Below are 14,229 nucleotides of genomic sequence, written 5' to 3'. Positions count from 1 at the left end.
TCCTATATTTCTGGTCTCTGTTTCTTTAACTGTGTCAAACACTCACTGTCCCTTTAGAGCAATATTCCCTTTTAAAGCAAGAAGAGAAAACCTAAACTTGACTTGGAGATCAAGCAATACACCAGCTGCCTAATTACCTGCAGGCACTTGCAGACCATTCCAGAATATCATTCTGTCTGGAAAGGTCTCCTCCTAACAACATTTACATTTCTTATGAACACTGTGCTTAGGTCACAATACCTGTTAAATTACAGAAAACTGAGTCTCAGCTCCATCTCTAAAATAAAGGGAATGGAAAATATGATCTCTCAGGTCTTTTCTTCTTATAATTTTCTATGATTTTATGATTCTCTGGAGATGCGTTCAGCAGGAATTGTTGGGAGAGAGGATTAAAGAAGAAAGAATAGTGCAGAAGAGAATGCTGGTACATTTAAAGTGGAGGGAGAGCCAAGTTCTCAGTCCACTGATACATTGAGAAAAAGCTTATAATCCATCGTATTATTTTATGGTTACCAGCACTCCAATAATGGAAGGAAATCTGCAACTGAATATGAGAATGTGTTGTGGGTCACATTTTGAACTTCAAACTTACGAATGCAATTTTTGTGGACATTTCTTGAAGCTGTGGGAAGGACATAAAAGGGAAGATATTCACCCTCTGTACCTACGTAGCTTCATTCTTGGTATGAGTAATGATGGGTGTGAGCTTGGAGGTAGGATGGGGGAAGGGCACTGGGGGAAGCAGCTGGTAGAGCTGCAAGAGAGCCTTCTGACAGCTCTCTGTTGCTGGTAGAGTCCCAGTTATATGTTCCCGCCACAAAGTATACATTTATCAGCCCAAGTCAAGAATGTAAATTACCACTTCTCACTTTTCATTAAGTCGCACAGAATACAATTCTGATTCTTAGGTATGTAATCTTGTAAAGTTTCAAACGTATTACAGGGAAAACTCCGAACAAACCTACAACTGTTAGATGTCTATATCTAAATTTTCACCATGAGCAGCTTTGTGTATCTTTTTTTCTCTCAGTGAACATTTTATTGAAGTAATAAAGCACAAAGCAGGTTAACAAAGTGGGAGAAAGAAGATACCAAGAGAAAAGATGGTAACAACACAGGAGTGGAACCTTAAGTCACAGGAGCAGGAAGGACTTGAACTGGCCATAAAGGCATTATTGCATGTCAACACGCTATCACGTAAAAGAAAGGGGGATCCAGTTATCATTCACTTCTAGTTTGCCCTCCACCAGCTTAATACTCCATCTAGCCATAGACGAACATGTGGCAAGTTGTAGAGATGCAGATTCTACTTAAAAGTTAGCAAAGAACTAAACATTTCATTGGTCAAGTGGGCCAGTGTTATAAATACAGTGGTTTAGCACGTCCAATGATGTAGGTCCACAGGTGTGGGATAGGAACTAGAATTTTAATAAGTTGGCCTTTGCTGCTAAATTCTTATGGGTGCAGACATTTACCTACACAATTACCCACGGGGGGCGGGAGGGGCAGCTAACAATGCAAACAAACCTGCCTATTACCACGTGATGGAATATCAACACAAGAAAGCCCAGTTGAAGGATGCTGCATACTTTTAGAAAGCCTAATTTCACACTGTAGTATTCCCCTCCTTCATTTTAAAAGGCTGTGGTTTTAAAAGTTTTTGTTCTTTGCCTGAAAACAAGAGAACTTTGGTCAAAGCCAATTCTTAAAAGTAACTTGTCCTTAAACATAATTTGAAAGGCAGTGGAGGTTTGTTTCCTCATGTAAGTGTCCTAACTTTTGTTCTTTCAAACAGGCAAAACAATGAACTATAATTACAGATACCAGTTTCTTCTCTCAAAATCTGAAGTTTATATTGAAAAAAAAACCATATTTCCTATGAACATCTAAAAATATATATATCTAAAGCATTAAAGAAAATAAGGTCTTAGAAGAAGCATCAACCTTTTGGGGCACTATGTTCCTAAGATCAGGCTCTAAGATTTCATAACAGGAAGCCCAGAAATTATTAGAACAAGTCTTTTCACATGAGCAAACACTCCCAGTTACAGTATCGTTTTGGCATCTGGATCTTTGACTCAACGTTTTCCATGCAGTCTCAATTTTACTAGGCTTGCCTTCTGGTATCTGAACCTACAAACCAACTCTAGATTATGATTCTTTCTAGGCACACCTGCAGCACAATGAGTGGTACCCACCACACCCTAACGCTACCCAGCCCTTAACACCTTATATAGAGTGACAGCTCCCAGGAAGATGTTAAAGCTGAGTCAAATAACTTACATCTTGATTTCAGACTAAGATTAATGAGTGCTTTAAATGAAATTACCTTATTTAAAGAATCTGGAGAAAGAGATATATATATATATATAAGGTAATTCATTTCTCAAACTGCAATCTCAACTAACTAGGCTTAACAGATGTATGGACTAATTGGTAACCCAGTAACTCCTACAAATTTGCAGTATTATAAAATTTGGTTCACACAGTATTCATTACCCTTCATGATGAAGTACAAAAGTTTAGGGTTAACCTGTTTAAATATTTTCCAAGCCAACCACATAAAGTACAAGGATGATCTAACCAATTATCACAGAACCCCACTAACTAAAGGGGACTGATTGTTAGGTGGAATTTTAATTTAATCAGTAACTGATTTATCAAGCGATCTGTTTTAAGTGTCTGTTAAGGATCTTTCAGTAGAAAATGCAATATTTGCTTTTCCATTTTGAATAACACACCAAATTTCTGATCAAAGAAATTTTTACATAACAAACATTAGAGACCACGGAAACTTATTCTAACGAAACACTAATTACAACGACCACTTCCAGAAAGTGGGATTACCAGGCTAGATAAGATCCCAAGTAATAGGAACTATTTTTTGAAGAGTTCAATCAATTTAAGTTTGAAAACGGTTTCATTATTTTAAAAATCTATTAATTTAGGCAAAATTGTATAACAGATTGACTATAAAATCTTTTATTTTTAACTTAACCTGTTTAAGGGGCCAATATGACTTTGGTAAATTTGAATAACAGGACAAAATAATGTTATCCAAATTGAATAATTTATTGCTGGTCTGAGACTTGCCTTGTTTTACACTTAAGTAGAATTTACATTATTTCCACAGATAGCAGATAATCAATATTTAAAGGAATTTAAGAGTGACCTATTCAATAAGGCAATCATCTTGGTAGCAAACTTTTATTGAAATCTTACATAACTCAAGCTTTATAAAAAGCCAACATAATTGGAAATTGGGTTCTCCCTCTAAAGCCCTAAGTGTTCAAAGCTTGAAACGGTTAATTTAAAATTAAGCAAACAAATGTAACAATGACAGAAACCGCTGCAGCAGATCCTGCTGAAATACTTAAAAAAAAAAAAAAAAAAACTAAATTAGCTTAATCTTTACAAAAGTTATTTTAGCTCAAAAGCTATAAAATCAAAGTTATCTTAATTCTACAGAGGGAGAGGATATTTGACCTCACCTTTTTCATCAAATTTGGCTACAAATCCAATTTTTGTATGCCCCTTTTTTCGGGAGATTCTTCTTGCAGAAGAGGCCCAGTACAAACGTGGAAGAGTAACTGCCTAAGCAAGTAGGAAAGTGTTCTGTAATAGTGTGCAAAGAATGCAGAGTTGTGGGTTAATTTCTGGAGCTCAATCTGGATCGTGACCTTGACTTTGAATGAGATCTAGAACGGGATCTTGAAGCTCTTTTTGGTGGAGGGGACACAGAACGGGCCTTTGGGGGTGGTGCAAGTAGGGGTGAATTGGAATGAGACTGGCTCCTTGATCTAGTTTTTTTTTTTTTTTTTTTTTTGCAGTACGCGGGCCTCTCACTGTTGTGGCCTCTCCCGTTGCAGAGCACAGGCTCCGGACGCGCAGGCTCAGCGGCCATGGCTCACGGGCCCAGCCGCTCCGTGGCATGTGGGATCTTCCCGGACTGGGGCATGAACCCGTGTCCCCTGCATCGGCAGGCGGACTCTCAACCACTGCGCCACCAGGGAAGCCCTGATCTAGGTTTTGACTTTATATCACCTTCCCCATTTTCTTTGGGGGAAAGAGATGGAGAACGAGACCTGCTTCGAAACTTCTCATATTCATCCTTCGATCTGCTCCGAAAGCGCAAACGGGAGCCTCGATCAGACTTAGGTTTAGATTTGCTTTTTGATCTAGATTTCCTGCCTTTTGAACGAGAACGTGATCGACCTTTGCTCCGAGACCTGGACCGGGAGCAACTTTTTGAGATACTTCGAGATCTACTGCGGCTGCTCCTACGACTTATACTTCGTGACCTTCTTCTAGTCCGTGACCTTGATCTGCTTCCAGAATAAGACCGCCTGTGGTGTTCGTGGTTTATCTTCTTTAGTCTAATATTTCTCCCATTGATTTCCGTACCGTCCAGCTTATCCAAAGCACGCTTCATGTCCGAGTAGGAGCGAAACTCACTGACGCCTTCATTTGTGCGTTCTTCGTGATCATCCGCATAGGTTACTTTACCTGCTCGTCTCATGAAATCCTTTAAATCTCGCCAACTGCAAAGACTAGAAAAGTGTTCTACAATAAGCCTGAATTCTGCGCGTACAGGTGGTCCAGATTCACTTCTGCCAGAGGTTCTCCGACTGCCGTATCCGCCTCCACTACTGCGGCTTCCGTAGCTGTAGCCTCCATGCTCGCGGCGCGGCCCCCAGCATGCTCCACAATCACGTGCTCCACGATCACGTGCTCCACAATCACGTGCTCACCGCAGAGCTCCCTGCCATTCAGCCCATACACGGCATCGCCGGCGTCGCCACGGTCTTCGAACTCCGCAAAAACATACCCCTTTTTAAGGTCTATTTCGAGAAGGCGGCCATAGCCACTGAAAAAGCGCTGGATATCCTTCTCCCGGACGTTGTAGCTCGGGTGTCCTATGTGGACACGTGGCATCTCCATGGCGGGCGAGGGGCCCGAGGGTCGGCTGTCGAATGGCAGACCGCAGAGGCAGAAGCCGCGGGGCAGGGGCGGGGACGGCGAGAACCCGGACACGCACCTCCCACCGCAGCGGTGGCCGGGTCCAGCCGCACGATCAGCTTTGTGTATTTTTGACTTTTCACTTTCTTTGTTGCCTTGTGGCTCTCAGCACCGCACACTGTCGGTCAATTTAAAACCTGTAAGTGCATCTGAGAGTAAATTGGACATAAATGAATAATCAAGAAACTGCACGTGTTCCTTTGGAGACATTTTAGTTTTTCTGCAAGTTACAGTTGGCACAAATTGTGTTCACTGCAAAAGAGAAGGGAATGAATGTTTGACGGAAAGGAATTACCTGTTCACTTGTTAACTTTTCGTAGAGTTCAACCATATTAAGGAAAACACTTATTTCTTACTCACTGTATTCTTAACACATAACATAGTATCTGACACAGAATAGGTACGTAATAAATATTTTTAGCGGTTTTTAAGTAAAGGAGCAAAGAAAAGCTTAGGTTTTATGTGAAAAGATATAAAAGAGAGATCAAAAACCATGTGTGTATATTTGGTTGGATAAGCTGAAAATCCCCAGTATCCAGCTTTGTTTTGAAAAAAAAAAAGTAGTAGTCCAAGTTCTGTTTTTGTTTGTTTTTGTTTGGTGATTGGAAACAAAGGCAATATATTAAGGAGTGAAATAATAAACACACCAATTTCTTAAAGTTAAAATAGCCCCAAGAATATGGAAACAAATCAAGTGGACTTCAAGCATCATTTTTTCCCTTTCATCTGAACACTTTGTTGAATTGCAGAGAAATAGAAAGTCACAGAGGGGGAAGGTCGGAAGGTATGAAGAAACCAAATTTTAAACTGAGTTAAAAGAAGAACTATAATTAGCCACAAATTAAGGAAAACTACTGACTTGAACATTCCAGATTAGAAATAGTTGACATCAAAGGATGTAGATCAACTAGTAAGAGTGTTTATTTTCAAACAGAAGATCAGGGAAGAGCAATTTTGAAATAAGGTAGAAATGAACAACCATGAGAAGAGAGAGAAAAGGTCGAATTTAGGTGCTTTCATCCGTATCACTGTCTTAGGAAAAAAATGCAAAATAATAACACCACCTCTGACTTGTGTGTGTGTCTGAGACTGAGGGCTGATCTGTGCTGTCATTAGTCAGCTGTTGCTATGGAAAACCACTGAGGAAAAGAGAAAAAAGGAAGGTTAATAGTGCGTCCCAATATTCATCTATCTGCCCCCTGGGTTTTCTCAGTAATAAGCAAAAGAAAATTTTAAAATATTCCCTTCCTGAAGGAGAATACAGTCCATATGTCAATCTGACGGTAAAGAAACTGAGTTGGAGGTAAGATTTCAAGGAAAATTGACACTCAGAAGAACTGTATGGAGGGTTACAGAAAAAGAAAAAAGACTTAAAAGAATAAAATGACTTTCCAAAGGCATCAACAAAAATCATCTATGATTTTTCAATAATAGAGATTAAAAGGCCAATGATAGCATCTTTTCAACAGTGTATTTATTTAATATCTTAATTTCTAACATTGTACAAATAACATTTTCCAAATGAATATTTGTTGGGATAATGAGGAACATCTTGACACACTAATGAAACGCAATTACTAGGCTTTTCTGCAGACCCAGCTGAATGAAGAACGATTCTTAGCTGCTCTGTGAATTTTACCAGTTTATTCTCAGTCTGGGATTGCATCTTATGCAAAGCTGAAGGTTGAGGAGGTGAGGAGAGGTTCAGGTGAGCCCAAGGCTACAGGGGAGAGTCTTAACTGTGACTGAGTGCCTGTAAAACTTGGCCCCAACCTGATCAAACTTCTAGACGTAACTCCCAGTTTATAGAAAATACAGGAAATAGAGAAACATGTTAGATGATACCATGGAATGATCAAACTCTAGAGTGTGGGGAATAACAGGAAAAAGGACACAAATTTGTCAACAAATAAATTGAAATTAAAAAAAAAGAGAAAAGAAAACTAATAAACTAAAAGAGACTGTGACATACCAAAAAACTGCAATGAGAAAACCGTGTTAAATACTAATTCAAATAAATCAATTCTAATAAAACATTTATGAGACATCTGGTGAAATTTGAACACTAAGTATTTGATTACCTTAAGACATGATTGTTAATATTTTTAGGAATGTTAATGATATTATGTTTCAAAAAGTTTTTACATTCTGAAATTTTTAAGGATGGAATGATATGATGTCTGGGAATTGTTTCAACATTACCTGAGGTGGAGCTAAAGTGGGTTTGATTACAGATGAAATAAGGTTGGCGCAGTTTGATAGTTGTTTAAGCTGGGTAATGCGAACATGGAGTTTATTACACTAACCTCTCTCTCCTTTTTTTACATCTTTCAAATTTAAAAAAATGAAAACATCAGTGAGAGCTATAAAGGTGAAATTAAATAACAAATTCACTCCATGACATAAAATTGTATTAAAACATTTGAACCATTTTTAATTTTTCTAGTTTTCCCATTTTAAATTATGCAAAATAACTTGACCATTTGTCACTTCATTTTAAGGGAGGCAAAGTTTGAGAATGGAAAACTGGAGAGTTGTGCAATCAGAGTTCAAAGAGAAGTTAAAATCATGGAGTTTGCCTTCCCACCATGTGTTTTAAATTTCTATTAATATAAAATTCGTATTTCTTATCATGGCTTAGAAGGAGTTCTGATCTACCTCTAGTTACTGCACAAGTTGCCAGAAAAATTGATCTTCCCTGATCATCCTTTCTAACTCCTTTGTCAGGCTTTATTTTTCCTCCTAGCACTTATCCCTAAATTAAATTATGTGTGTGTATTTCTTTTTTTTTTAATTTTTTAATACCTTATTGTTTCCTTTTAAAATTTTTATTTATTTATTTTTGGCTGTGTTGGGTCTTTGCTGCTGTGCACGGGCTTTCTCTAGCTGTGGCGAATAGAAACCACTCTTCGTTGCGGTGCGCGGGCCTCTCATTGCAGTGGCTTCTCTTGTTGTGGAGCACGGGCTCTAAGCACACAGGCTTCAGCAGTTGTAGCACGCAGGCTCAGTAGTTGTGGTTCATGGGCTCAGCCGCTCCGTGGCATGTAGGATCTTCCCGGACCAGGGCTTGAACCCGTGTCTCCTGCATTGGCAGGCGGATTCCCAACCACTGTGCCACCAGGGAAGCCCTGTGTGTGTATTTCTGTTCATTGGTTTCCTTATTCTCTCTCTAGAATGTAACATTCATGATGACAGTATTTTGCTTTGTTCATGACTAACCCTAGCATTTAGAACAAGGGTTAGCCCATATTAGGCACTGAATAAATACTTGCTGCAAATGAATTCTGAAATCCAAACACATGTATTTATGACAGATAGTTACCTGGGCTTTGTTAGAATTATTTTTGTGATAGGGAGCTCACAACTTCATGGAGCATGCATTCCATTGCTGGACAGCAGCCATTGTTGGAAAGTGCTGCTTCCTGTATTAGGCTGAATGTTTCTTCTACTTTTCACTCACTGCTCTTAATTCTCCCTTCAGGTGCTGTATGAACATTGCTACCATCTGTATTGAATAAGGATGAGCTCCTTACCTCAGTGAACGTTTGGCCAAAGGTGTCCTCTTGCTTGGAGTGCATACTAGTGTTTATTTGGGACCCATAAACAGTTATCACCCAAAGTCAAGCTGCCATTCTGGAATGCTGCCAGAACCAGGTCTGGTGTCCATTGAATCTCTTTCACTTTCTCTCTCTCTCTCTCTCTCTCTCTCTCTCTCTCTGTTTCCACTGCATCAGGGGTGGGTAAAATTTTTCTGCAAACTCTTGGAACAGAAGGGGTATGATTGAATCTCATTTCCCAGAGAGTAGAGGTCTCCACCCTTGAAAGTCATATGTTTAACAGAAGGAGCCCTAAGATGACACCACTTTGGCCCACTTCTTTTTTTTTGAGAAAAGCTACCCTTACTACAAAGGCAACTTCCCTTCTAAGGATAAAATGGTGACTTTCTGATACCAATCTCATTAGGGACAGAAATAAAACAAAACAAAAACCCAGCTCACCATATGGACTTCGTATATGACTTCAATATGGGCCTTAACAGAAAAACTATAGCTTGTTCATATATACATTGCCTTATACCCACTCTATAAAATAAAAGGGCCATTTGTCTCCATGGGTGAAGAATCCAGACAGGACTAAGATGACTGGGATTAGAAATATGCCACTAACTTACTATGTTAGTAAAATCAGAGCAATGTAATAAACAGGAATTCCTAAAGAGGGTTCATATCAACAATACATTTTAGAAAAAAAAATATTGACATGTTTGCTTTCTAATACACTGTCAGAGTATTTGGAACTTTCCAGAATGTGTGGAGGAATGATATCCCATCAAGTTTTCTGAGTGGTGGAAGAATAGATTTGCTTCGCCAACCTGTTACATAAGAAAAACATATGTCAACCCAAGGGTACTCTGAGATTACTGCATTTGTACTAAAATAAATAGATGAATGATGATTTGAATATTTCTAAAGCACAGATATACATGTTTCACCTACCTAGCTGATGTTTCTAAAAAGAAATCTCCTAACAGTTTTTTATGAATAAAGCAAATTTTCATTGTCACACGAATGAGAAAGAAAGAAACAAAAAACAGAATTCTGAAGAGCTCCAAATTGTTTCAGGAAATGTATTATGTATTTAATTTATTTTTTCCATAATATTGATACTTCAAAATAGACACACAATCTCTATTTTACAAATAAGGGAACCTCAATTAAGAAATGCAAACTGCCAATGGTCTCATAATTAATGGTAAATTTAGGTTTGAACCTATTTCTAATTAGTTCCATTATAATATGTTGCCACATTAGTGCATTTAGGGAATATTAAAGATGAGCATTTTAGGGATAATACATTCATGGTTTTAAGAGAATCAGAAGTAACTAAAATTAACAGTGACAAATGTGTGTGTGAGCATATGTATCTTACTTTTATGAACTGAAATCCACACAGTACTTTAAATCTGTAGGAACTTTAGCTCTCTACTATGACTGGATAATAACACAACTTTTCTATTTCTGATGTTATCCTTCACTCTAGATAAGTGAAACACACATGTGCATGAAGAAAAAGACATCCCAGGGAGTGTTCATTACACAACCTTTTGTAAATTGTTCTTTATGGTATGTTTTATGCTACTGAAGGATTGAAACATATATGTGGCCACAACTTTGAATTCCTATTAAGAAGAAAGATTAGAGAGGTTCTCTTCTAAAACTGAGAGGGCTCTGGAGAAGGATGGTAAAGTGACATACTCTAGACACAGACTAGAATTCTGTTTCCTCCACATACTAGGTATGTGACATTGGTGAGTAAATACACTAAGGAGCCATTTCTCATTTTGTAAAATATGGATAATAATAGTGCATGTCTCATAGGGTAATTATAAGGATTACATAAATTGATGTAAGCAAACAACTGAAAATAGGGCCTGGCATGTATTAAACACTACTTAAATGTTAGTTGCTATTATTACTATTATGCTCTTTTACGGCTGGATTCAAAGAAGAGTTTATTCTAATAGAATGAAGAGACTCTGTAAAGGGAACTTCTGTCTTCCAGTTTCTGCAAGTGTTAAATTTAACATTTTCTGTCTCCAAACACTAGACTCTTCTTTGAAAATCATCAGGTAACACATTTATTTTATTAATATTTTTTATAAAAAACTCATAAAAGCTATCTCGTAAAGCATCAAGAGTTATGTGGCTAGGGTAATATTTTAAACTTACAAACTTTAATTCAATTTTATAAATAAACTCACACTGATTGTGTTATTTGTATTTAGATTTCCCAGACATCTAAAAAGTATTATCTTTTTTTTTTTTTTTTTTTTTTTTTTTTGCAGTACGTGGGCCTCTCACTACCGTGGCCTCTCCCGTCGCGGAGCAACAGGCTCCGGCCGCGCAGGCTCAGCGGCCATGGCCCACGGGCACAGCCGCCCCGCAGCATGTGGGACCCTCCCGGACCGGGGCATGAACCCGCGTCCCCCGCATCGGCAGGCGGACCCCCAACCACTGAGCCACCAGGGAAGCTCTAAAAAGTATTATCTTCATGGTACTTAAAACAGGATTATGTTTCCATGAAATAATTCTCTCTTCTGATGTAAAACACTTAAGTCTGCTTAATTTATGCACTTTACACAATTTTTATTTATGTTGATTTGTAATTATTTGCTAATTTATTAAATAGGAAATGTCATGTGAACACATAATCCAAGATTTAGTCCAAAGCAAAGAATCCACATTATTATTTTTTTAATTAATATTTGCTTGACATCAAAGACTCAAATTGAAAATTCATATACTTTAAAGATGTTCGCAAACCTTAATATCATGACTTTTATTATAATGTTTCTGACTAATATTACCAAAACTTAAAATAGATATCCAATTCCTTACTTTTAGGTAATATTGTAAACTACCACCACGTTTAGTTTTACATCAATTCCTCATTCAATCATTCATTCACTCACTTGTTCATTAATCACTGATCAAACCTTCTCAAACAGCAAGGAGTATTCCAAATTCTCAAGCTTTTTGTAGAACAAGTAACATTTCATATTTAACTGTTTTCAGATAGCCAGTGTATTTTAATTTAGGGGTTTGTAAAGTAATATCATAAATACCAACTTATCTGATAAAATTAGGGTAAGAACATGCATAAAATAATTATAAATTAAGAACATTTTATTAAATGCGCTAATGGAGTTTCAAAGTATGGCAGGAATAGTGACTGATAGAAAAAATTACAGTGAAGAGGATTGGGGAAGCCTTCATGAAGAAAAACTGCATTTGAGTTTACCTTTGAATAACTGGGACAGAGTTTTAGTTGCTAGAGAACAGATGAAACAGCACAAATTAAGATTCAAAGGCAAGTAAGTACAAGCTGTATTGAAGAATGATGTAATGCAGTGCAGCTGGCACATAGATGCCACTTGGGCACAGCACAGTATGAGACTAGAATATTAGAACTAAGTCAGTCTGGGAAAGGGCGTGTGTGCCATGCTGTAGAATATATAGAGTTTCCCTTCGGTAAGCAAGCGGAAGTCAGCAAAGGCTTTTGAACCATACAGAGACCCTTGGCAGAGCCCAGTTTTAGCAAGATGACAGCCATGGTGGTGAGGGATGGATGTGCTCACATGCACGGGGGTCAGTATCGCTATCCAGTCTATTACCGCTCCTTTATCGGCACTTTTCAAAAAGGAATTTCTGTTTCTGTGACTTACTATGATATCCCCCACAAATCACCTACAAATGTATAAGTATATAAAGTGTAAATATTCACTTACATCCATTGGGCAGAAAACAACTTTTTTTGATCTTTTATTGATGACATGTTGTAATGGATTCTTAAGGTTGCGGTGACAAAATATCACAAATACGGTGGCTCAGAACAACAGAAATTTATTCTCTCCCACTTCTGGAGGCTAGATGTATGAAATCAAGGTGGTAGCAGGGCCATGCTTTTTCTGAAGGCTCCAGGGGAGGATTCTTCCTTGCCTTTTTCTACCTTATGGTGGTTGCTGGTAAACTTTGGCATTCCTTGGTTTGTAGATGCAACTCCAATCTCTGTCTCTGTCATCACATGGTGTTCTCCTTTCTGTCTGTTTCTTCTCCTCTTCTTATAAGGACACCAGCTATATTGAATTTAGGGTCCATCCTACTCCAGCATGACCTCATCTTAACTTGATTACATCCTTAAAGACTCTATTTCCAAATAAGGTCACATTTACAGGCATCAGGGCTTAGAACTTGAACATATCCTTTTGGGGGACACAATTCAACTCATACCACATATAGATAAGATTTTAAAATGTGATATTCAGACACTTCTGTAGTGAAAAATGCTAAACTATCTCTAAGAGCCTTGCACAAGTTACATATTACTGAGAAGTGATTGGTAGGTGCCGTGGCCATGGAACCCCAGCACCTCGCTGAGGAAAGAGCAGATGATTTTTATCTGATTTTTCCAGAAAAATCTAACTCATGTGCTGTATTTTGCTGAAAGATCAAGTCACCAGTTGTGTTTTATTTATTAATTGATTTAAATATCAGATTGCGTAAGGCAGTTAGTTATAATCTAGGAAAGGATCATTACTTTTATCAAAGTGAATTCTCGATTCTTTCATCATACTGTTTTTCAGATGATTCTTGTCTCCAATTTCCTCTTTCCCTACTTCTGAATCATCATTTATCCTGTTTCTCCATTTCTGCCCATTTTCCACATACAAAGATAAAGCTAGGTGTCAACTGCAAACATAAAAATATATGTGTGGTTTCCCGTCTTCCAAGTTAATGAAGAAATGAGAAGCAATACTACTCCTACTGCCCTGAAATAAAGGCTACCATCAATAGCCATGTTAGGAGCTAAGCCTGCACTAACCAAACTGTTTCCACAATTTAAACAGTATTTTCTAAACTTACTGATGAACATTTAGTGAAGAAAATAATCAGAAGTGATGATAAAGTATGCCTACCAAATTTCAATCTACCAGAACTATCTCTTTCAACTGAGAGTGGTTTGGTCTGATGGGTGTCATAGTTCTTCAGAATCATTAGGTGCTGCCCATTGCTTTCTGCCTCATAGTGTCTCTCCTTCTCTCTCTCTCTCTCTGTCTGTCTCTCTCACATTCTAAACTAATTCTTATTTATGTCTCTTATCAAGTCAAAATTTATTTTTCTGCCACAGAATAGTGCACTCCAACAAGTGCACAACTGTATAGCGAACATCGTAAATACTATAAAATATTGTTTTGCACATTGTTTAAAAGTGTTCTCATTGGCCAGACACTGTAAAGCAAAATGTTTGTGCTATGCATATTTCATTACTTACTGTTCTATCCATAATTTAAATCACTGTCATTTGTCAGATTAGTAGATAGAGAGAGAGAATGATATGAAAAAACAACTACTCTGTTTATGCATCATGGCAAATCATAATCATTCATTTTTTTTGCAAGAAACAGTAAATTTGAGCTTAACTCCGGTTATAGACATTAATGATTTTCATGATGTCTTTGAATACAAAAGAAGAAAGTAACAAAAACTCATTGTGTTAAGTGAATTATTTAAAAGCTAGAATTTTTAAGGAGACTGTTAGAGAATGTATTGAAATCAATCATCTATATTTCACAGGTGAAGTCTGCCATTTTTCAATGGTTGGTTTAATTCATTTTGTTGTCCTTATTTAGAAGTCCTATATACCGTTCAA

General features: G+C 37.6%; 1 protein-coding gene across 1 annotated transcript; it reads right to left on the bottom strand.

The window, feature by feature from the left end:
* Positions 1-3,649: 3,649 nt before the first annotated feature.
* On the bottom strand, positions 3,650-4,935 carry LOC132424015 (serine/arginine-rich splicing factor 6-like). Its single transcript, XM_060009842.1, is given in 3 exon segments — positions 3,650-3,794; positions 4,017-4,726; positions 4,729-4,935. Coding segments are annotated over 3 exon segments (1,062 nt in total).
* Positions 4,936-14,229: the final 9,294 nt, after the last annotated feature.

The sequence above is a fragment of the Delphinus delphis genome, chromosome 4, assembly GCF_949987515.2.
Source record: "Delphinus delphis chromosome 4, mDelDel1.2, whole genome shotgun sequence".
Taxonomy (NCBI): domain Eukaryota; kingdom Metazoa; phylum Chordata; class Mammalia; order Artiodactyla; family Delphinidae; genus Delphinus; species Delphinus delphis.
This window is presented reverse-complemented; position numbering and strand designations above follow the sequence as displayed.